Source organism: Bos indicus, chromosome 28 (genome assembly GCF_029378745.1).
Source record: "Bos indicus isolate NIAB-ARS_2022 breed Sahiwal x Tharparkar chromosome 28, NIAB-ARS_B.indTharparkar_mat_pri_1.0, whole genome shotgun sequence".
NCBI lineage: Eukaryota > Metazoa > Chordata > Mammalia > Artiodactyla > Bovidae > Bos > Bos indicus.
This window is the reverse complement of record NC_091787.1, coordinates 26,624,158-26,647,948: the sequence shown is the minus strand read 5'-3', so window position 1 is coordinate 26,647,948 and position 23,791 is coordinate 26,624,158. Positions and strand designations below refer to the sequence as shown.

The 23,791-nt window shown below is 48.6% G+C and overlaps 1 protein-coding gene across 3 annotated transcripts in view; it reads left to right on the top strand.

The window, feature by feature from the left end:
- Window positions 1–23,791, top strand: part of LRRC20 (leucine rich repeat containing 20) — a 71,507-nt gene that overhangs the window by 2,950 nt on the left and 44,766 nt on the right. For 2 of the 3 annotated variants that reach the window (XM_019954041.2, XM_019954042.2), the window contains one exon: window positions 2,054–2,198. The exons of the other annotated variant lie outside the window; for it this stretch is intronic. In XM_019954041.2, coding sequence (XP_019809600.2) covers window positions 2,117–2,198 — 82 coding nt within the window. In that variant the 5' untranslated portion in view covers window positions 2,054–2,116. The remainder of the gene's footprint in view (window positions 1–2,053; window positions 2,199–23,791) is intronic. 3 annotated transcript variants of the gene reach the window in all.

Genomic DNA, 23,791 nt, shown 5'->3' with positions numbered 1-23,791 from the left:
GCCGTAGTCTGAACTATTCCCTACTGTTCTACCCTGGCACATCTTATGCAAATTGCCTACCTGGCCTTGTTATGACTCATGACCCTTCTATTTAGACGGTATCTTTGTTGTAAGAGTCGGTTGACTTGTATTTAGATTTGAAACCCAAATGATGTCTGTTGATTGATGTCACCATTGGGGGATGCCAACTGAGCATTTTTTCAGCATGTGGTATAAAGTGCAGGGGGAAAGCACAGTATATATCTGCTCCCTGTCTTAAGTAGCCTGCAGGCCAAATGGGGGGACAAGTATGTATATCTTTAAAAGCTCATAAATAACCCAGGTTTGTGCTAAGTCTTTAAGTGCTACTGAAACTCAGGGAGGAGAGAGTGCTGAGGGTTGGGGCAATCTGGGAGGATTTCCTGGAGATGAAGCGATGAGAAGTTCTACTCATTCCTTAAAGATGAGTTCCACTGACTTGTTTGTTCAGAGTCATATGGATATTTAACTGGGATTAGGTGCTGGTGTCATGTCTGCATGTGTCCTGCTTCATCCTTTCAGCTAGCATTTAGGAAGTAACTTACGTGTCCTGAGCCCTGATCTAGAAAGGTATGTATTTTTTGTTCAGTCCTCATTTGAACCCAGGGTGGTAGGTATTACTAGAGCTCTTACTCAGATGAAGAAACTGGGGCTTGGAGTAGTTAAGAATCTTTCCCAAGGCTTCTCAACTAAGAAACGCCAGAGCTGGGCATTAGGCCTGTGTGTATCCTTGGCGAGATGCAAGCACACACTGAGCTCATCACTGACTCTCCCTGAGCAGCTGAGTGGGCTTGACTGGGCCTCCCTGTCCATTTGAGCTCATGTGGACTTTTCCTTGGTATCTGTTGGCAGCTCTGAGCAGGACCCTCACCCCCTTCTCTCTGCCCTTCACATTGTCCTGTCTTTGACTCTCAGATGTGTTCATTAGAGCTCCTTGAGCTGTCTGTGGATCTGGGATTGGGAGTCAGGAGCAAAAAAGGGCAGTGACCTTGGCCTCAAATTCATTTTCTCCATGAGGTGCTGCTTCTCGCCATGTAGGTGACTTTTGTAAGGAAGAGAGCACTGGATATGGAGTTCAGTTAGATTATTGCCATCTACTTACTTTGTTTGACTTTGGCCAGGTTCCTTGAGTCCTTCTCTCTGCCTCAGTTTCCTTCTCTGTAATAAAAAGGAGTTGGAGGCATTTTCTGAGTCCCTTATGTCTTCATTTTGATTATGTCCTCATCTTTTTTTTTTTTTTTTGGCTCTGCCACACAGCATGGGGGATCTTAATTCCCAGACCAGGGATCAAACCCACACCCACTGCAGTGGAAGCATGGTGTATTAACTACTGGACCACCAGGGAAATCCCATCCTCACCCTTTTTTAAGCCTCTTCTCTCCAGTGATCCAGTCTTCTTTCTCTCATTTTCCTGCCCCTACTTTCTTTTCCCCTGGGGTCTTGCCGATAAACTCAGCATCAGGGTGACAATTAGGTCTGTGACTAAAACTGTAACCTTCCCTCCTTACTGTCTCATGGGGGAGGGAATTCTTAGAGACCACCCACTCTCCAAACGGTGAGGTCTGACCCAGCAGAGATTTTGTGTCCCCATTTCCCGGTTGCGGAAGGAGCCTGGCAAAGGTGATTGAGGAGAACTGGGAGCTGGAGAAGTGGACAGGGCTTTGAGGCTGTGGGATGGAGGGACAGGTGTCTCTCCGTGCACCTGGCTGCACCCTGCCTCCTCCCCGCTGCCCTGCCAGTTCAGTGAGTCACAGGCCAGCATACACCAGAGTCCTCACACCTGCCTGGACACGAGTTGAGGTCTTGGCGAGGTCACACATATTAACCCTCCAAGGAAGCTGGTTGGGCTGGGCTGATGGGTGGATTAGCGGCTCTGAAGGCCGAGCCTGATGTCGCCTGGGCTCTGGGCCCCTCAGGAGGAGGTGAGTGGCCTGGGGCCCTCCCTGTAGACTTCCTGGGTCCCCGGGGAAGGCAGGTCAAGGGTGGGTCCTTGGCTGATTGCGCATGGGCACTTCATGGCCCTGTGTCTTCCCAGGCGCAGGTTCCTTTGTGAGCAGCAGACCAGCCTGGTGGCTGGCGACAGAATACCCGCGTCTGCATGCTGAGGAAGATGGGTGAGGCCGTGGCCAGAGTTGCAAGGAAGGTCAACGAGACCGTGGAGAGCGGCTCCGACACCCTGGGTGAGTGAGGGCATGGCTTTTCCAGCTGCAGGGCCCTCTCTCCGTGGTTTATTTAATCAGGCTGGAAATGAGATAGAAGGGGAAGGTGAAAGACACCGAATCAGTATGCACCCTTCGGCATAAAGGGCAGTGTTCCATGGACTTTATTGTAGTTGTGCTCAGTTTGTATATATGGGGTCCCAGCATAAGACATGTTTCTTGGTATGGGTCATAATCAAAGAGGTTTGGAATGCCCTGAGTAGGGGTGTCATCTGCTGGGAGCCTGTCTGCTTCCTCAGACTATTGACAGCTGCAAATATGTATGTGCCCTTGGACCAGGTGATGGTAGATGATGCTCTAAGTAGCCCCAGGATGTGCACAGGTGCCTCATGAGTGTGACCTTGCTGAATCTTCACAGCCTCCCCGTGATGGATGTTACCCACCAGGCATGACTAGCCACAGATTTCAGATGAGGAGATGGAGGGGGGAAGGACAAGTGGGCTTTTTCCAGGTCACCCAGCCAAGAGGCCCCTTTTCACTCCACTTTTTTAATTGAATCATGTCATATATTGTTGAACTGGTCATAGCATTTTAGCCCATGTAGCTACCCTAGGGCTGTAAGCGTATAGACAAACCATCCCATTTAGTTGAATTCAGTAGACATTTATTGGGGATTCTCTGGTGGCTCAGATGGTAAAGAATCTGCCTGTAATGCAGGAGACTTAGGTTTGATCCCTGGGTCAGGAAGACCCCCTGGAGAAGGGAATGGCAATCTACTCCAGTACTCTTGGCTGGAGAATCCCATGGACAGAGGAGCCTGGTGGGCTACAGTCCATGGTGTTGCGAAGAGTCGGACACGACTGAGTGACTAACACATTCACTTTCAGATATTTATTTATTTTCCACCATATATAAGAGTGTGTGTGTGTGATCTGTGTGTGTGACCCTCTGGGACGTAAGTGCCCGCTTAGAGTCACAGGTGTGTGGCAGGAACACAGAGGAGGTGAGTGTAGACCTGCCCAGGGGATGATTGTACAAGTAGTTGGATTGGGATTTGATTTGGGCCTTTGGCACACAGAGAGGAATTTCAGCAGCAGGTAGGCATGTGTGTTCTTGTGTCTGTCTGTCTGTGTCACGGAGGAGCATTTCCAGGAGAGTTACTGCCTGAGAGATTGGGAAGGTGGAGTGTTTCTGCTAGCAGCCTTTGGCCAGGTGTCTCTGAGGGTCTTAGGGCAGGGGGTGGTGGCCCAGAAAGTAGAGGGATACTCAGCCTTCAAGATGTGCTTGGTCACCACCTCTTCCAGGAAGCCCTCAGCCCTACCTGATCCACCCCTTGCTCCCTTCCTCCTCTGGAGCACTCATTCAGTGTCCCTGGAGGGCAGAGATCCTGTGTCTTTTGTCCCCCACCTGCCAAGAGCCAGAGCAGCATCCAGCACTTTGTAGGCACTTAGTGGTGTTGACTGAACTGAGCAATAGTGAGAGAAACATCTCCGCCAGCAAACAGACTTGAAGATAGCCATTGGCTTTTTAAAAAAAATATTCACTTATTATTAAAGTTTATTTATGTATTTGTTTATTTGGCTGTGTCAGCTTTTAGTTGGGATCTTCGGTCTTCATTGTGGCATGTGGATTCATGTGGCATGTGGGATATAGCTCAGTGACCAGGGATCAAACCCAGGCCCCCGGCATAGGGCGTGTGGAGTCTTAGCCCCTGGACTGCCTTTGGTTTGGGAGGGAGGCCTGGCAGAGAGCCGCGTGGGGTGGGGGAGGGGAGAGCTTTTGCGTGGGGAGCTGAGGGCTGTGGGCTGTCAGGAGAGGAACTCTGGAATCCTGTGCTGGTCACTCATGTGGTTGCACTTACCTGAGTGCTCAAGGCTCTCCTCCACTGATACGGCCTGGGTTTGAACCCCGCTCTGCCACCCACTAGCCTGCTCCCTTAGCAGATTGCTTTACCTCTTGGAGCCTTGGTTTCCTCATCTATAAAATGGGGGTGGTAATTGCACCTCCCTCATCAAGGTGGTAGGAGCAGTTATTAAATGCCAGGCATCGCTGTCAGCACTTTACTGGTTTTGACTCACTTAATTCTCACAACTGTAAGCCAGAGCTGATATTAATATCCCCATTTTACAGATGAAGAAACTGGAGCGTGGAACTTTTTAATGCAGTGTTTCTAAATGTTCTGTAGCACTAGGGTATTTACCTTGTCTCCTCTGCTGTATTTCTTTTGAAGTAGGAGTTTTGGGACTTCCCTGGTGGTCCAGTGTTTAAGACTCTGTCTTCCAAAAAAGGGGGTGTGGGTTCAATTCCTTGTTGGGGAACTAAGATCCCACATGCCAAAAAGGTGAAAAAAAGAAATGAAGTAGGAGCTTCCTCTGTTTAACATGCTGGAGCTGAGGCTGGGGGTGTGAATGACCTGCTAGTGACACAGCTGTTTAGAGCTGGAGCCAGGCTCAGCACAGCTCTGAGTAGCTTAGCCCTGCCTTTCCTGTGCACCCCCGCTGCCCCCATTGTGGGGAGGGGCGGCTAGGAAGAGGAGAGCTTGAAGACCCAAGTAACCCTCCTCCCTCCTTAGGCTGCCTCTCCTCCCACACTGTTTTGGAACCACAATCAGCCGACCTTGTCCTTTGAAAGGAGGAAAATAATGAGAGTCTAATATCTGCATGGCCGTTTAAGATGTCTTAGGTGGTAAGGAGTAAGGGGCTGCCCCCATGGGCTATACCTGCTTATGTGCAAAGCGTGGACCCCACTCTAGAGCTTTCACAGTGGAATCTCAGAAGGTGGGCTTGGTGCCCTACATGTTAACATGAACTCTGTATGATTCTTCCCTGCCTTGAATTTTGGGAACCACTGGCTTAATATTTACGATCTGGAACTTTCTTTTCCTGGCGTGTTGTAGGGGACTGGCTAGGGGTTGGAAGTATTATCTGGGTAGGTCTCTAGATATGTGTGTGTGTGTATGTGTGTGTGTGTGTGTGTGTGTGTGTATGAGACAGAGAGAGTGAATATGAACATGGACTTGATCCATCTCCAGGGAACTGAGGGGCTAGGCTGGCTTCTGTGAGATAACCAAGGGAGGAGACCAAGACCCTTCTCCCCCTTCCCCTCCAGCCCTCCCTCTCTCCTCCCAGGCTCACTCACACTTGCGCCACTTTTCTCCTGTCTCACCAGCAGATGGCACCCTTTTACCAGCCAACCTGGTGACAGGCTGCTGAGCCCGGGACTTGGCCAGGCTGTCTCTGGGTGTGAGCGCCTGGTCCCGACAAGGGCTTCCCCGCCCAGGCCAGCTCACACTCTGAGTCTCCAGTCCTAGCTGACTCCGTGGCCAGCTGATTTGGCAGCTCCTTTCTTGAGCAAGGATGCTGGGGAAGTGCAGTGTCAGGAAGCACTCCGTACGTACTCACTAGATCAGAATAACATCTTCCTTTGGGTCAGACACTGCCACCGGCTCCTTTGTCAACACACAACAAGCACGTACTATATGTGCCTTCCCCGGAGGACTCAAGTGCCCCAGAAGTGCCCAGTCAAGAGGAGGAGGCAGACACACACACACACCCCCGCCTCGAGGGAGGGGGGCAGCCGGGGTTTGTGGTGGGAGCAGTCTGTCTTGCCCCAGGAGGGGCTTATGGGACACCTAGAGCCCAGGAGGCTGGTGCTGTTCATGGGGGAGGGGGGTGTGTTTTGTGTTTCGCTGCTATGTCACCTGGCCTGGAGAGTCCTGAGGGTCAGCTGGGTACAGGTCAGCTCTGAAGGCGTGGAGTGGGGAGCCGGCTTTCACAGGGCAGCCCTCAGCCTGGCCGGGACTGCCTGTCTGTTTATCATGAAGGCTGGAAGCTTCAAACCTGCCATCCTCTACTTCTTGCCTCTCAGCTGGGGAAGCAGGCTGGCGGGGGGTGGGGGTGTTTGCCAGGGAAGGAGGGCATAGCCCCTGTTTCTCTCCCCTCTCTCTTTCCTAGACAATGTGATGTGAGGGGTGACCCGAAGCCTTCTGCCTAAAACTCCCCCTCTAGACTTGATCTCTCTGGACAGGGGGTCCTGGGAAGCTGAGAACTGGCCTTGATCCTCCCCTCCCCTTTACACCCCTGAGCAGGGGGCTTTTCTCCCTTCAGGGCTCAGCACTTATTTGAAATGAAGGCTTTATATCCCTCAGTGGGTGTTTCTCAGTCTCAGCACTGTAGACTCTGGGGGCTGCATGATTCTTGGTGGGGGGCTGACCCGTGCATTGTAGGGTGTTCCGCAGCTTTCCTGGTCTCTACCCACTGTATGCTAGCAGTCCCCTCTGCTGCTCCCAAGTTGTGACAGCCGTGTCTCCAGGCCCTACCAAGTGTCCCCTGGCAGCAGAACTCCACTCCACTGAGTACCACTGCTCTAGGAGCTCATGCATGTAAGTTGTTGAGCCTGATGGCCCGTACAGTCAGCTCTGCTGTGGCAGGACTGGAGCCAAGTGGAGTGTGGTTGGTGAGCTGAGAAGAAGATGGGAGCTCTGTTTTATGGGAAGGGCTCTGATCCAGAAATCAGGAAGCTGGGGTTCTGGATCTCACCCTAACCCCAACTATGGGCCAGTCTCCTGTCTGTAAAGGTGAGGCTCCAGCCCTGAGCTTTTGTAATTCTCTCTCTTTTAAACCCTCATTGGCTTCCATGTGCACAGAGAGTAAAACCCAAGCTGGTACTTCAAACCTGGGGGTGACTGACACCTGCCAATTTCTCCCACTGCACTTTGGGCCTTCAGGATTCCTCTCATTATATCCGGCAAGATTGGCCACCTTTCGGTTCCTTGAACTGCTAAACTCCTTCCAGCCTCAGGGTCTTTGTACATGCTGCTTTCTTTGTTGGGATGCTGTTCCTTGTTCTTCATGGCTGGGCCCTTCTCATACCTTAAGGTTCAAACTAAATGTTTCTTGTTTAGAGAGGTCACCCTGGCTTTCTTTTCTAAGTGGCCTTCACCCAATCATTTTTCTTAAAAAAAAAAAAAAGCTGTGAAAAGGTATACACAAGTAGCGAAGTTCATAAGATCATATATGCTTAGTTTAGCAGACATTTATAAATCCATACTCATGTAACTGCCACCCAAGTCTAGACATGGAATATTGCCAGAACCTCCAGAAGGCCCTCCCACCTGAGAGGTAACCAGCCTCCCAACTGTTGTGATGAGCTTTCCCTTCCTTTCTTTAGTTTGATCTCACTCTTTACTTTTTGGCCCTTGGGTTCTGGAGAGAGCAGGATGTGGGTGCCGGTGGGGGGCGGGATCAGGGGCTCTTGTGTCAACAGGATGTGCTAGTGCTGAGAAAGGGGTGGAGGTGAAACCCTGCTGGGGAGTTGCTGTGTGAGGGTATCATTCAGGGGTAAATAATCAGTATGGAAAAGAAGGCCAGTAGAGCTTTCAGAGCGCTTAGCGCTTACGGGTTTCATTGGCACTGCATTGGCACAAGGCAGAAGCCTGTGGTGCAGAAATGCAGGGCCTGGGCCTGGGCTGCCCTTCTCATTTCAGAGACGATTGAGTGACGTCAGGCCAGCGCAGCATGCCTGTGGCATTTTGGCTGCTTCTGAACTGACCCAGAGAGATGGACACAGAGGGCCATGTCCAGGTGGGCAGGACTGAGCCCACTGTTCAGGCAGGCGAGGAGGGGCTCGGGTAGGGGTTTCTGGCTATCCTTTTGCACCATGCCACGGTCTGGCATTGCCTATGTGTTCAGATTGGCATGGACTCATTGGGGGCCTTTCTGGAGCTCCAGCCTTGCGTATAAAAGGGGCTGTGGAGGGAAAGAAACAGCTTAGTCTTGGAAGGCAGCTCTTAAGATGGAGAGAGAAATGTGTTCTGTGGCTCCAGCCTGGGTGTTTGCACTCTGAGAAATACTTTAAAAACTGTATATGTTTAACTTGGTGGAGGGGAGGGGATGGGCTTCCTTGCTGGCTCAGACGGTAAAGAATTCTGCCTGCAATTCAGGAGACATGAGTTTGATCCCTGAGTCAGGAAAATCCCCTGGAGGAAGGCTTGGCAGCCCACACCAGTATTCTTGCCTGGAGAATCCCATGGGCAGAGGAGCCTGACAGGTGATAGTTCATGGGGTTGCAAAAGAGTTGGACACAACTGAGTGACTAACACTTTCACTTCACTTAAGAGGGGTGGGAGGAAGGCTCAAGAAGGAGAGATATATATGTATACACACAGCTGATTCACACTGTACAGCAGAAACTAACACAACATTGTAAAGCAATTATACTCCAGTTTAAAAAATCTATGTATGTTTAACTAAAACAATAAGTATGACATGTATCTAGTGCGCAAAGCACAAGGCCCAAAGAGTAAACAGAGAGAATAGGCTTCTTCCCATCCTGTGCTCTGGTCTGCAGGTTCCCCAGCACAGCGTCTTGTGGAGCTAGAGGGACTGTTATGATGTTACCCTGGCTGGCTCTAGAGCTAGAGATGAGGATGGGTCCTGAGGTTGTTTCAGTGTATAGCAGTGGTGGGACAGGATCCCAAAGCCCTTTAGTTGTGGCTCAAGTCTCTCTACTGGGGGGTCCCAGAGTCCCCATCTCAGGGGAAGCAGCTCTAATGGCCAGAGCCCCACCCCTTCCCTCCCAGCTGTGCTGTAGACCTCAGACTTCTAGAAGGAGGGAGAATAAGGATTGCGGGGGGTGGGGGTCTGTGGTGGACATTCTCAAGCATAGCCCACCTGTTCCTTGAGTCCCTGTTTGCTGTGATGCTGCCCTGACGCAGTGTAGATGTGCAGAAGACATGCATTGAAGGGATGGAGGAATTCCTTCATCCTGTGGGTGCAAATCGCTTAGTCTTCTCCCCTTAGTTTTCTGTTCATTGCTCAGTCTACAGAAACCACCCCAGCTATGAGAGCCAGTCCAGCCATGAGGGGCCTCCAGGGAAGCCTGGTGGGAGGTGGAGGTCTCATCATAGTGGGGACACTGGGACCTAGGTTGTGTGGTGACCTGTGGAGATGCTGCAAGTCCTGGAGATGGCCGCCGGGCAGCCAGCCAATTGCATGCCGTGTCAAACACTTGCAGAACCTAAAGTGAACTAAATAAGGACGAGTTCCCCTTCTCCTGTCTTGAGATGGGTACACACTGGACGATGGTTTAGCATACGTGCTGAGGGGGTTGCACCGAAAAGGCGGCATTTCAGCTGCACCTAAAGGATGGAGCAGGTTTAGGGATGTAGGTGTGGGACAGGAGTGAGGAGAGGGGTGGTTTCAGTGAGTGTGTCTGAGCAAAGGTGGAGCAGCATGCAGGTAGGTGCTGGTGATGAGAATAGGAAGACTGAGATACGGGAGAGCCAAGGGAGCTGAGCGGGGAGGGGAGGCAGAGGGTGGCTCAGATCTCAGAAGGCCTCGAATGCCACCTTGAGTATTCCTCCAGTGACGTTTCTATCTTACACAGGGCTTAAGTTCTAAAGAGAGCCTAAAAAGTGATCTTCAGAGTCAAAATGACTCATGACAAATAACAGCAAGCTTCTTTGTTTTTTTTTTTTTTTTTCTGGTTGCATGGTGGTGCATGCCAGATTTTAGTTCTCTAACCAGGGATTGAACCCATGCTCCCTGCAGTGAAAGCGTGGAGTCTTCACGGACCACCGGGGAACCCCTGAGCTTACAAGAATTTAATACCACAGCTCATTCAGTCCTCACAGCCGCCCTGTGATTTAATCGTCACTCAGCCTTAGGAGGTAACTGCTATTATTGTCCCCATTTTCCACAGGAGGAAACTGAGGCACAGAAAAGCTAAGCAACTTCTGCAAGTCTGGGGAATTGCGCCAGGCGCTGAGACTGCAGAGCCCACATTCTTACCCTTGTGTTCACTTGCAGCCTGGGGCAGACTATTTTGATGGTTGGGGACCAGGTAATGTTGCTGGCTTGTGGAGAACACACCCTGATTGAGGGAAACATGTCCCTTCAAAAACACTAGAGTCACACTCAGCATCTGAGCTCAGTAAGTTAGATGGGGGCTCCATCTGCTGGCCTGAGCAGCAGTGGGGGGCCCCTGGCAGGTTCTGAGCAGGGAGTGGCATGAGGTGATCCGGGCTGGGTTCCGGCAGAGCACCGCAGGGCATAGGATGGATGTGAGATCGTGGAAGGGATAGCAAGGAAGAGGCATTCTCCATGGCTGGGCCTGTGCTGGTGTGGTCTTGACCTGAGAGAGGGAACTGGCAGGAGGGTGTAAGGAAGGAGAGGCTGTGAATGGGGCTGGGCAGCCGACTGGTTGTGGAGGGCATAGATGGTCATGATGTAACTGAAACAGGGACACCCGGGCCGTTTGGGTGGATAAGGGGATTCTGATGAGTCGAGGTCCTCAAGGGACACCCCTGGAGAAGCGTATAGCAGGAAGTGAGGGCAGAAGTGCTGCTGCCCCAGAGAGGCCCTACTTCTGATGTCCCTGACAGCCCCACTGTATCTGTCATCCCTCCCACCAGGACAGACCAGCAGGCATCCTGAGAAGCAGGTGGTTAAATAGGCTACCTGGCTGCCCTGTGTCCTTGGCACTGGGAAATGCATTTTTTTTTTTGAAGACAAAGAGGAATATCCTTTGACACCACATGGATAATTATGCAGCTTTTAAAAATGCATGTTGGTAAAAAAACGAAAATGTTCTGCTCAGAAGGATAATCAAATAGATAATTTTGTGGCATCAAAAGCTTGTGTTACTCAATTTATAGACTTGGGGAGGTGATTTAGCAAGGTTGAGAAGGTTATTAAAATGAAATGCGTTCAGAGATGCAAGCATGGCTTTGGCTGACAAGACAGCTGGGGATCGGGGGAGGTGAGGCAGGGGCCTGGCAAAGCCAGTCCCGTTGGAATGGAGCCCTGACACAGCCCGAGCTGTAAGTGTGGTGACCCAGGCTGAAATGAGTGGTCTGTGTTTGCCTTTATATGTTAGGAAATTGTTCATAAACAGTTCATTCAGAGCTGTTTAATCATGAGCTCCCTAATTGGCATTTGCCTCATCATGCTTGACTGTGTTTTGTTAGGATGCATATTTTTGTCACGCTCCAGTTGGTCCCCAGAATTTTATAATTCTGTCAAGTTCATTTTGGCCACATGTATTCATTGTGTATCTGTCTGTGTAACGCTCTGCAGAGGATGGAAAGGTGAGAGGAAGAGGAGGGGGCTGATTTCTGAGCTATAGCAGATGTAGCATTATTCTATACACTTGCTGGTCTTGCTACCTGGATCATCCTTTGCCCAGATCTTTGCATGGCCTGCTCCTTCTTTTTAATTCTTATCTCAGCTAAATGCCACTTCCTCCAAGAAGCCCTCCTTGACCACCCTAATGAGGTTGCTGCCCTTGCCTCTGTCTCAGTTACCTGCTCTCCCACTACACCAGTTTATTATTTTTTTTGAGAGCAGTGTCACTGCCTGATATTCTTTCAGTATTTGCCACTGTATTTAGCCCTCTTCTCCCCAGACTGGCGTGTAAGCTCCTTGAGGCCAGGGACTCTGTCTTGCTCACCACTGTATTTTCCCTAGCACGTGCTAGATACGCAGGAGATCTTTGTCACATAAATGATTGCATCTGATATTCTCAACGACTCTGGACGGGTGGTGGTTTCACATCACTCATAGAAAGGGGAAACTGAGGCTCCGAGAGCTGCAGTGGTTTTACCTGGATTCTCACAGCCAGCAAATCTTACGCTGGAGTTTGAACTTGAGTCTGTTGGCCTCTCCTGCCTCAGTGGGATCTCATTAATTCTTGCTCTCAAGGAGCTCTCCACCCAGCCAGGAAGAGTAAGACATACATGTTAGTCATTCCCACAAAAGACACACAGGCGAGATGCCCTGACAGAAGCTCACACACACAATGGGAACTTAAGGGCAGGAGCAGTTCCATCACGTGAGGACGTGGGCAGAGGCTTCTTGGAGAAGTGACATTTAGACAAGACCTTGTAACATGGTGTTGATGGGAAAGAAGGATTTTGAGGATAGGGGAGCACATTCTATTTAATGGGAACAAAAGCAGCGGAAATCCAGAGATGGGAAAATAAAGGGAGTTTTCCAAAAACAGTTTGGGTCAGGTGGAGGGTGGCAGTAGAGTCTCAAGCAGGGTACCTGAGAGGGGAGGTTGGACCCGGATCCCTTGGTGGGAATGCCAGGCTGCAGAGATTGGGTTCATCCTGTGTGGCTGGGGAGGCCTGCTGGTTCTTGAATGGAGAGAGGTATTCAGGTGATGAGGGCAGAGGGCCAGGGGCGGGGTGTGGAGGCAGGGAGAGAGATTCCTCAGTGAGAAGGCAGCCATGGTCATGGTCAAGATGGATTTCAGGGTTAATGAGCTGGTTTCTTTCAGCTAACTGTAAAACCATAATAGAATAATCACATCTTTGCCACTGACAGGATGGTTCTTCCCATGAGTTCAAAGCCTCAACAGATATTAGCTCATTCTTTTCTTCATTCCCTGAAAGGGTATTTGAACCCCCATTTTATAAAGGGGGATCCCATGACAAAGCTTCCTGGTGGTGAGGTGTATAGTTAGGTCCAAAAGTGTTTGCCCAGCTCTGTGCTGGGCCTGAGGGGTCGTCAGCAGGCGGACACATGCTGCTCCAGTCAAGTTCACCACTCACGGATCCTGAAGGCAAGTCTGCTGATGTTTACCAGTTGGGAGAAGATGGTCTGGCTTAAGCACTCAGGCAGTGTCGTGAGGCTGGAGGTGAGGAGGCTGGGGCACCCTTCCTGGAGGAGGTGGGGCTGGGCTGGCAGGAGGATCTTTGGAGGCAGAGAGGAGAGGGAAGGGCATTCTAGACTGTGGAATGGCATGAGCTGTGTCTGGGCGATGAGTGAAGTCAAGGACTGGCAGTGGGTGGTTGTGGCGGGGTTGGAACTGGCAGCCGGCACTGGCGTTTGGCAGGGTCAGATGCTGTGCATGTGGAGGCAATTGCTGCCACTTCCTGGGTCTATTCGGTTGTCTAGCTGTGACCTCAGGAAGCCTACTTACTGCTCCAAGAAAGCATTCCTTCCAGCATTATGTCAAGCCTGAGAGATTGTTTGAGGATGAGAAAAGGCATTGTTAAAGTCTAGTCAGTCAATAACGGCTGCTGTGCCGTGCCCAGGGCACTGCCTTTGTTGGGTAAGTGCAGTCTCCCTTGCTGTCAGCTGCAGCCCTCTTGTCCTCTGCCCTGCTCAGAAGCCAGCTCCAAGCTGAGTCATCCGGCATCTCATCACCCGTGGAGACGCCCAGACCGCACACGTGAGCTCTTGCCCTGTAGCCAGCAGCTTTAGTTATAGTAAGAATACTGTCAGATCTCCTCTGCCAGTAATGCAGATCAGGGAAATATATTCTGGGACGTGCACTGACTCTTCCTGTGGGCTGGGCAATGTGCTGGACACTGGGGGTGTTGAGGAGGCTGGGAGGGGAAAGGACACTGCCCCTGCCTGCAAGGAACAAGTGTTTACCTGCCTTTAAACATGTACATGTGATGGTCATGGTTTTGACCATGACAGAGGGCCAGCTGTACTCTCAGTCAAAGGTGGGGTAATGTGATTGACTCTCAAGTCAAGTTGCCTTGGTTTCAAGACTGGCTCAGCCACTCGTTAGCTGTGTGACCTCGGACACGTTACTTGATCTCTCTGATCAAGTTAAGTCTGATCTAAGTCTCAGTTTTCTTATCTTTGAAAGGTCCTTGCTTTCTAGAGTTGTGAAGATGAAAATTGTGTAATGCACATGAGTGTTTAGAATGGTGGTTAGGGTATGCTCAGTGCTGTAAGAGTATAAACTATGATTATTATTACTTAACATCTTTCTTTTTGGGGGAGGATGAAGTAGAAAAGGATAGCTTTATTGCTTTGCCAGGATTAACAGTTTTCTTTAAATAAATTTAGCTTATATATTAATTTAAAAAGAACTTAAGTCATTACTATAAATGAAAAGTCAACATAATTTTTCATTAATAGTTGATAACCATAAAAACAAATATTAAAATGCAGCACTGTTATGAAATCTTAGGTTAGGCTTGAATTTGCTCCCTCACTAAAGAGGAGGTAAAGCAAGGACTTCGAGTAATCGTGTATGGATGTGAGAGTTGGACCATAAAGAAGGCTGAATGCCAGGAATTAATGCTTTCACATTGTGGTGCTGGAGAAGACTCTTGAGAGTCCCTTGAACTGCAAGGAGATCAAACCAGTCAATCCTAAAGGAAATCAACCCTGAATATTCATTGGAAGGACTGATGCTGAAGCTGAAACTCCAATACTTTGGCCACCTGATGTGAAGAGCTGACTCATTTGAAAAGACCCTGATGCTAGAAGAGATTGAGGGCAGGAGGAGAAGGGGACAACAGAGGATGAGATGGTTGGATGGCATCACCGACTCAGTGGACGAGTTTGAGCAAACTCTGGGAGATGGTGAAGGACAGAGAGGCCTGGTGTGCTGCAGTCCATGGGGTTGCAAAGAGTCGAACACGACTTAGCGACTGAACAGCAAGGGCTGGAGGACTGAGAAATTGAAATCGGACTTTCTCGCTATGTGTCTGATTGTTATTTGCACAGTGATCACCATCCACATCCTTCTCAAAGTGTGGTCTGAGGACCAGCAGCATCAGCATCCCTGGGGGGGCTTGTTAGAGATGCATATCCTTAGGCCTCATCCCAGACCTCCTGACTCAGAACCAGCATCCTGGCCAAGATCTCCAGGTGACCCATGGGCACATTACAACTTGAGAAGTCTGTTCTTTTGTTGCCAGATTTGCATGTTCCCACCCTTGGAGAGAGATGGGCTGAGTTCATTCTCTGTATTTTATACAAAAGGATATTAAACTCCAAGAGCGGCCTGCCCAAGGTCATTTGATGACTTAAGAGCAACAGCAGATCTGAATCCAGTTCTCCAGACTCGCTCTGCAGGGCGACGTCCTTGAGAGGAAGCCAAGCTGCACTCCATTGTTACTTACTGTGTGACCTTGAGTGCATTCTTAACCTCTCTGGGCCTTAGTTTCCTTACCTGCAAAAGGGGACTGACAGTAGTGCCCTTCCTCAGAGGTTGTTGTCAGGATCAAATGAGGTGATGCTCAGTCAGTGTTGCCTGCTGTTGTTTTTGTAGAAGACCTCAGGGCCTGCCTCTCCAAAGTCTGACTCAGCACCTGACCTCCGCTCAGCCTGGCTGTGATGGCCTCAGAGCTGTTGGTGGTCATGCTGTTGGCATCAGTGTGGCTCCTGTTTCTATCCCCTTTTGTTCTGCATGTTAGCGATGAGTCATTGATTGAACAAAGTAATTTAATATCTCGAGTCAGTGACTGTGCATCACTTGGTTGTATTCTGTGTGGTATTAACTTTTGGTTTTAATTAAATACAGGATTTTTTTTTTAAGCAATTAGCTGGTTTGCCAGGAAGAAACAGGAATTGTCTTGGCAAGTCCCAGATTCCACAATAACACACACAGTTGTCTCTTTGCTATGAGGTTTTTGGAATAAGTGACTGCCAGGGGCCTTCTTCCTCCTTCAAGGAACAACAGAGCTGAAGCATTTCCTGATAATGAATTCTCACATCAAAACAATGTCTTTGCAGCCTTGCAACAGCTTCTCTTGTTTACTGAGTACACGCTGCCTGCCATGCTGTGCTTGGCCCCTTGTGGACATTTTCTTTCATGCTCAGAACAACCCTGTTGGTTAGTTAGATCATCTTGTCCTCACGTTTTTTTTTTTAAGTTGAAGGATAATTCACATATCACAAAATTCACCATTTTGAAGTGTAACATTCTGTGGCTTTTAATATATTCACAGGTTGTATAACCATCGCCTCGATCAATTTTGGAATGTATTCATCACCCAGAAAGGAACCCTGTATCACTAAGCAATTATTCCAGATTTCTCAGATCTCCCTCAGCCCCTGGCAACCCCCAGTCTCCTTTTGTCTCTGTAGATTTGCTTATCCTAGACATTTTATGTAAAGAGAGTCATCAGTATGTGGCCTCTTGTGATTGGTTTCCTTCCTTAACATAATTTTTTTTGAGGTTCATCCTTTTTGTTTTTTCTGGCTGTGCTGGGTCTTCGTTGCCATGGGCAGGCTTTTCTCTAGTTGGGATGAGCGGGGACTGCTCTTGGTGGCGGCGCTTGGGCTGCTCATTGAAGTGGCTTCTCTTGTTGCAGAGCACAGGCTCTAGGTTTGCGGGCTTCAGTAGCTGCAGCACGTAGGCTTGGTGGTTGTGACTTGCGGGCTCTAGAGCACCGTCTCAGTAGAGGCGGCACACAGGCCTGGTTGCCCTGCGGCATGTGGAATCTTCCCGGACCAGGGATTGAACCCTTGTTCCCTGCATTGGCAGGCAGATTCTTACCCAATGAGCCACCAGGAAAGTCCCGAGATTCATCCTGTTGTATCAGTACTTCATTCCTTTTTAAGGCCAAGTGATATTCCAGTGTATGGAGCTACCATCTTTTGCTTATCCATTCGTCAGTTGATATACATTTGAGCTAACTTCTACTTTTTTGAGCTACTTCTACTATTGCAAGTGGTGCTGCTGTGAACATGCATGTAGAGGATTTTGTGTGAATTTTTCTTCTCACTTTATGGAAGGGGAAACTGAAGCTGGGGCTAAGTAACTTTCCTGAGACCCCATAGCACGAAAGCCTCGGCCCCAGAAAAGCCTCAGTTTGGATCTGGAGGAAGAGGGAGCTCTCAGGCACCTCTTCCTTCTTTACCTCTCTAGCTCGTCTTGTGTGGTTGAAGCATCTCCAACTGTTAGGTATGATGGCTATTGGCTGGGGGCCAGAAGCTCAGCTTTGTTTTGGGAGGCAGACACTCTGCAGTCCCATCATGTCCCATAGAGGCTGGGACTCCTGCAGGAGGTCAAGAGAAAGCACCTCTGAGCTCCAGAGTCTCACGTGCGCCGTGTTTGTGGTTGGGCTGTCGACTGTGCTCTGCGGTAGCCCTTCTGGGCTTGGCCCTCCAGGATTTTACCCCATTCCCCCGTCCCCATCAAGAGAGATCTCCACCAACCCAGCCTCCTTAACCTGTTCCCATGGGTAGCTGGATGTTAGGGATGTTACTTTCTTTAAACTGAGGATAGTTGTAAGAAGTAATGTAAAAATATCACATAATACAGAGATCTGTAAAGTACATAGAAGAAACAACAAGCCCATGGTTATGTTCAGGTTCAGTGGTCTCTCCCTGTCCCCAGAAGATGCTTTGCACCTTACCCCTTTCCTGAGTACCTTTCTGCCCTTCTCTAACTCCCTGCTAGGGCCCAGTATACCGCTATTGAAGTGGAATTTTCTGGACTTCTGCGATTACTCAGTGAGCTCTCCTGTGACCTTTCCTTTCCAGGTGGCATGAGACAGATGGGGAAAGGCCAGGAAAAGGCTGCTGTAGGGATTGGCAATTAAACACCAGCAAAATCCCCGAAAATGTCTAAAGTAGTTGTCTCTGGAGAATGGGGTTTGCCAGGAGGCAGTTGTCCAGGGATCCTTTTTGTCTTAAACCTTCTACAGCTAGTTAGCTCTGTCAATACTGTGTGCAGATAACAAGATACAGCCTAATTGTGTGCAGTGGTGTGTTGATGCCAGTCCTTGATGACTTGTTTCACCTGCTCTCCGCATCCCATACCTCCCAGCTTTAGAGACCAAATGGTGTTTCAGAGGCTGGCAGCCCTTTGCTTCTTATGCCAGAATGCCAGCTTCTAGCCCCAGCCCCTGATACATGCGGAGGTGCTGGAGTTTGATCTTTTGGAAGGAGTGCTGACTCTTCCTAGCAGGCCCATGTCTAAGTTTTCATTTTCATGTTTCAGAAAAATATGTTTTCTTTATAAGTTCAGTTCAGTCGCTCAGTTATGTCTGACTCTTTGCATCTCCTTGGACTGCAGCATGGCAGGCCTCCCTGTCCATCACCAACTCCCAGAGCCTACTCAAACTAATGTCCATTGAGTCAGTGATGGCATCCAACCATCTCATCCTCTGTCATCCCCTTCTCCTCCTGCCTTCAATCCCTCCCAGCATCGGGGTCTTTTCCAGTGAGTCAGTTTTTCGCATCAGGTGGCCAAAGTATTGGAGTTTCAGCTTCAACATCAGTCCTTCCAATGAATATTCAGGACTGATCTCCTTTAGGATGGATTGGTTGGATCTCCTTGCAGTCAAAGGGACTCTCAAGAGTCTTCTCCAACACCACAGTTCAAAAGCATCAATTCTTTGGTGCTCAGCTTTCTTTATAGTCCAACTCTCATATCCATACAGGACTACTGGAAAAACCACAACTTTGACTAGACGGACCTTTGTTGGCAAAGTAACGTCTCTACTTTTTAATATAGCTTTCTCTATACCAGCCTCCTGAATCAGAGTCTGCTGCCACCGAGGGCCTCTGATTTGAGTGCCTCACATCATCCCATGTGTTGTTCTGCTAAACTGAGCTCTCTCAGGGTAGACTGCCTGGGGTCACATTGCGGCTCTTCTGTTTAGCCCCTGTTTCTACAATGATGTCTGGAGGAGGAAATGACAACCCACTCCAGTATTCTTGCCTGGAGAATCCCATGGACAGAGCATCCTGACAGGTTACAGTCCATGGGGTTACAAAGAGTCGGACATGACTGGGCGACTAACACACACTCTACAATGATGAAATGAGAATGAACTTAATACTTAATACATGGGGTTGTTGTGAAGATTAAAGTGGACAAATTGTGTCAACTATTTAAAGTCTCAAGCATATAGGTGTGCCACATAAGGGTAAGCTATTATTATATTACTTTTGGTTTTTGGGTTTTTTTGGCCATACCATGAGGCATGTGGAATCTTAGTTCCCTGACCAGGGTTTGTACCCGTGCCTCCTGCAATGGAAGTGTGGAGTCTTAACCACTGGACCACCAGGGAAATCCCTATGTTACCTTTTTTAGGACTGTCTTCTGACCGTGGTAGGAGAGAGGGTGGTGTGGTGTACTCTGATGTGATGTAATGTTGTGAAAAGACCATGGGCTTTTGGAGTTGGGTTTCTTGGTTCAAATCCCAGCTCTCTACTCATGGGCCTGGGTGACTTGAACCTCAGATCCCCCTGTTATAGTACATGTTCCAGCATGTTCTAAGGCACGGACAATTCTGGAACACTTAGCTGCAGCTTGCAGCCTCTCCTCTTTGACAGGAGCACTGGCCAAAAGGCTTTGTTCAGTAGACTCATAGAATCACAGAATCTCCAGCCTGGTTGAGAGTCCCCAGATCCCATGGTCTAAACCCTCATTTACAGAAGAGAAAACAAGGCCCCTGGAGAAACCTTTTCCATGAGACCCCACGGCTAATAGCAGGGGGCGCTGGGACGAGAATGTGGGCCTCCTGAGCCCAGCCCAGCTGCTTCTACACCAGAGGTCACCTGTGCCTCTGTCAGAATCAGAAACATGAACAAGCAAGAGAGAAGGATGAAGAGACAGTGGCTCTGTCTTGAAATCCCCCAATCTGATGAGAAGTGGGAGGCACCCAGGGCAAAATAACGTTCCCCATGTGAGCAAACTCAAAGCCCCTGCACAGGCAGAGACCAGGCAGCCCTTAGTGATTGTGAGTTGCTTTCGTTGTCACCTTCATCACCATCCATCAGGGCCAGGAAACAACAGCTGGGGGCAGCCCAGTCTCTCTAAGCCAGGGTGATTCTCAAACTCAAGTTGGAGAGCTTGTTAAAACACAGATGGGTCTTCCCGGTGTGGCTCAGTGGTAAAGAATCCGCCTACCAATGCAGGAGACATAGGTTTGATCCCCTATCTGGGAAGATCCCACATGGTGCCGAGCAGCTAAGCTCTTGCCCTGCACCTGTTAAGCCCATGCTCTAGAGCCTGGGAACCATAACTACTGTGCACCGCAGTTACTGAAGCCTGTGCTCTGCCACAAGAGAAGCCACCTCAATGAGAAGCTGGCACACTGCAAGGGGAGAGTAGCCCCCGCTTGTCGCAACTATAGTAAAGACCTAGCACAACCAAAAATAAAGAAAATTAAAAAACCGCCAGTAGGTGATCAGTGATAATAATAATAGTAAATAAACATCTTAAAACACACACAAACACAGATGGCCGGGCCCTGCCCCGAGAGCTTCTGATTCTGTAGGTCTGGAATGGGGACTGAGAATGTGTATTCACAATGGATTCTGGGGAGATGCTGTGGTCTAGGGGCCCCACTTTGAGAACCACTGCATTGGACTAGTCCTTGCTACTGAGAGTGGTCCTTGGACCTGCCTGGTAGAAATACAGGATCTCAGGTCCCAACACAGACCTCACCATCAGAAGCCTTATCCTAATAGAAACCCTGGGTAATCTGTCAGCACAGTAAAGTTTGAGAGATAATGGTGTAGTGCAGAGTTCTCTACCCTGGCTGTGTGTTAGGATCACCAGGGGAGCTTGAGAACCCCTGATTCCCAAGCCCCAGCTCACACTGTTTAAGTTAAAATCTCTGCGAGTGTGACTAAGATATCAAGAGTCTGTAAAGCTCCCCTGGTGACTGGCTAAGTGTGTCGCCAAGTCTGACAACTACCAGCTAGATTTCACAATGGCAGCCGTGAGGGGTCTCAGAGTTGATCAGCTCCAACCTCAGCATGTACCTGAGATGCATACCAAGGGCATAAGAACCAAAGGGTCTTGTCTGAGGTCCCAGAGCCAACTGAGTGACACATCCAGGCACTGGATAATTCTTTCACCAGCTCTTTCAACTCTAAGCCTCCTTAATATAGCTCCATGGTAACTGTAATATACCAATGTCCATAGCAATCCATTGTAAATCTTGTAAGATCTGTCTGCTCATTGGAGCTCAAAATCTCTTGTTTCTGAGCAGCTGACCATCCTAAGTGACAGTTACATATCCTGGGGAGGCTGTGTACATAGCGGTGTACTAGCTCAGGGCCGGCTATGCCACATACTAACCAAGGCCGCAGGCGTGTGTCTCAGATTCTTCTTCTGAAAACAGAGATGGTGATAATAGTTCCTATCTCATGGAGCTGTTGTGAGGATTGAGTTAATATGGGACATGGGGCAGGGGAAGGGGAGAGTGGGACCAATTGGGAGATTGGGACTGACATGTATGCCCTACTATGTGTAAAATAGCGAGTGGGAAGCTGCTGCATAGCACAGGGTGCTCATCATCAGTGCTCTGGGATGACCTAGATGGGTAGGATGGGGCTGGGGAGGGAGGCCCAAGAGGCAGGGGATACATGTATACATATAGCTGGTTCAAATCATTGTACAACAGAGACTAACAACTTTATAAAGCAATTATACTCCAAAAAAAAAATAATAAAAAGTAAAATGAGATGAAATACTGAAAAAAAAAAAATGAGTAGATAGAAACAACCGTCTCCCCCAGATAGTTAATATAATACCACTTAACCATAAAAGAGGATGAAATTTTGCCATTTGCAACATGGATAGTCTTGGAGAGTATTATGCTTTGTGAAATAAGTCAGAGAAAGACATGCTTTTGTATGATACTGCTTATATGTGGAATCAAAAAAAAAAAATCAATAAAATAAACTAATGAATATATGGGCTTCCCTGATAGCTCAGTTGGTAGAGAATCTGCCTGCAGTGCAGGAGACCCCAGTTCAATTCCTGGATTGGGAAGATCCGCTGGAGAAGGAATAGGCTACCCACTCCAGTATTCTTGGGCTTCTCTTGTGGCTCAGAGAGTAAAGAATCCGCCCGCAATGCCAGAGACCTGGGTTCAATCCCTGGGTTGGGACGATCCCCTGGAGAAGGGAAAGGCTACCCACTCCAGTATTCTGGCATGGAGAATTCCATGGACCGTATAGTCTGGGGTCGCAGAGTCAGGCACGACTGAGTGACTTTCACTTTCTTTTTTTCAATGAATATAACAACACCAAATAAACCAGACTGACAGATACAGAGAACAAACTAGTGGTTACCAGTGGAGAATGGGAAGCTGGGAAGGAAAAGATAGGGGTAGTGAATTAAGAGGTGCAAACTACTCTGGATGAAATAAATAAGCTACAAGGATGTATTGTATAGCACAGGGAATATAACCAATACTTTATAAATACAGATAGAATATAACCTTTAAAAATTGTGAATCATTATATTATACACTTGAAACATAAAATATTGTACATCAACTAAAACTCAATAAAAAATAAAAAAATTTAAAGGACAGTGCTAAGTGGCTTGCATGTAGGAAGCCCTTTATGAATGTTAATTATTGTTTAATTAACTGGGTGACCTTGAATAAGTCATGCAACCTTGAACAATCCAGTCTTTAACTTCTCCATGACTCAGTTTCTTCCTCTGTTAATGGGAGTAAGTATAGAACTGACCTTACAGAGTACTTGTGAGGAGTAGATGAGATTGTAGGTCTGAGGCCCTGAGAAGTTATACAGCTGGTGCCAGTGAGTGGTGGCTGTGGTCATGTGTTACAGACTGAAAGCCTGCAGGAGTCAGTTCTGGCTTTGGCAGGGTCTGAGCTGGGCCAGTCCTGACTCTGAAGGGAGCAGTGAAAACCATGGGGATTGAGGTTTCTGGCTGTTTTGTCTGGAGAAAAGCTTATCATGTCCTTCATCCTCATGTATATAACGCATTATCACTTGGGGGCAGATAGCTATATGTAATCCAAGAAGGCAGAAGGACCGCTAGGTAGTGGCAGAGTAATAGTTACCATACAGTTCATGAAAGAAGTCTCTAACAGTTAAAGCCATTCTGTGAAAGGGAGGTGAGTGCCCCATCATCAGAGGCATTCAAGAAGAACTCTGTGGAGACAGTAAGAGAAATTCAGTTCTGAGTTGGAAGGCTGCGTTACTCAGTATTTCCCAAGTTTGCTTATTGGTAACAGTCACCTAGGAATACTTGTTAAAAAACAAATTCCTTGCTGCCATTCTAGACCCACTGAGACAGAATCTCAAGGGTAGGTTTCTAGGACCCACCTCTCCAAATGGGAAGTTTGGAAAACATGGGTTAAAATGACCTTCAACCTTCTAATCCTGAAAAAAAGATTCTAGGAAAAAAGACTTTGTGAAAAGAGGTATTTTGTGAAAAAAAGATACCCTGGGTGGGACTGGTCACACTGGTGGCGGTTTTCCTTCTACAGCCTGGGGAGTCTTGTTTCTGGATCGGGCTGAGGAGCCCGTGCACCTGCCGGCCTGAGTCCCTGACACTTCCTCCTCAGGCCCCGTGACTTGGTTACCCTCTCTGCTCCCACCACGGGGTCCTGTCACCAGGCCCACCTCTCAGCAGGGACTGAGCTGGGTCAGTTCTGAGTTTCTAAGGAACAATACCAGCTTGACTCCGCCCTCCTGATTTCCCACACAGTGTTCTGTGTACTGCTAGGATTTTGCTTGTTTTGCCCAGTAGTTACTTCATTAGAATTTACAGGATAACCTTTAATGAAGGACCCACGCATTTTGAGTTAAAAAGGTTCTTTATTAACACAAAACGCTATCCTAATTAGAGATTTGGAGACATGCAGTTTGACTTTCTTCCAGGGATAGTTACAATTATGAGGCTAATTATGCCTTGTGTCTATTACAGTGCCTCCTGCCTAAAGGTCTCTGTTCTCCACTGTGGTTCAGGTATCAGTGACAAGGGTTCTGAGAACAGGCACACTTGCATCCGGCTGCCATTCAGATGTTGATGGAGGACCCCGTTGTTAGTATTCCCGAGCCCCTGATGGTGTCTGTGGGATTGTATGCACCACTAAGGAGCCTGAAATGCTTTCGAGATGAACCTTCCTATCT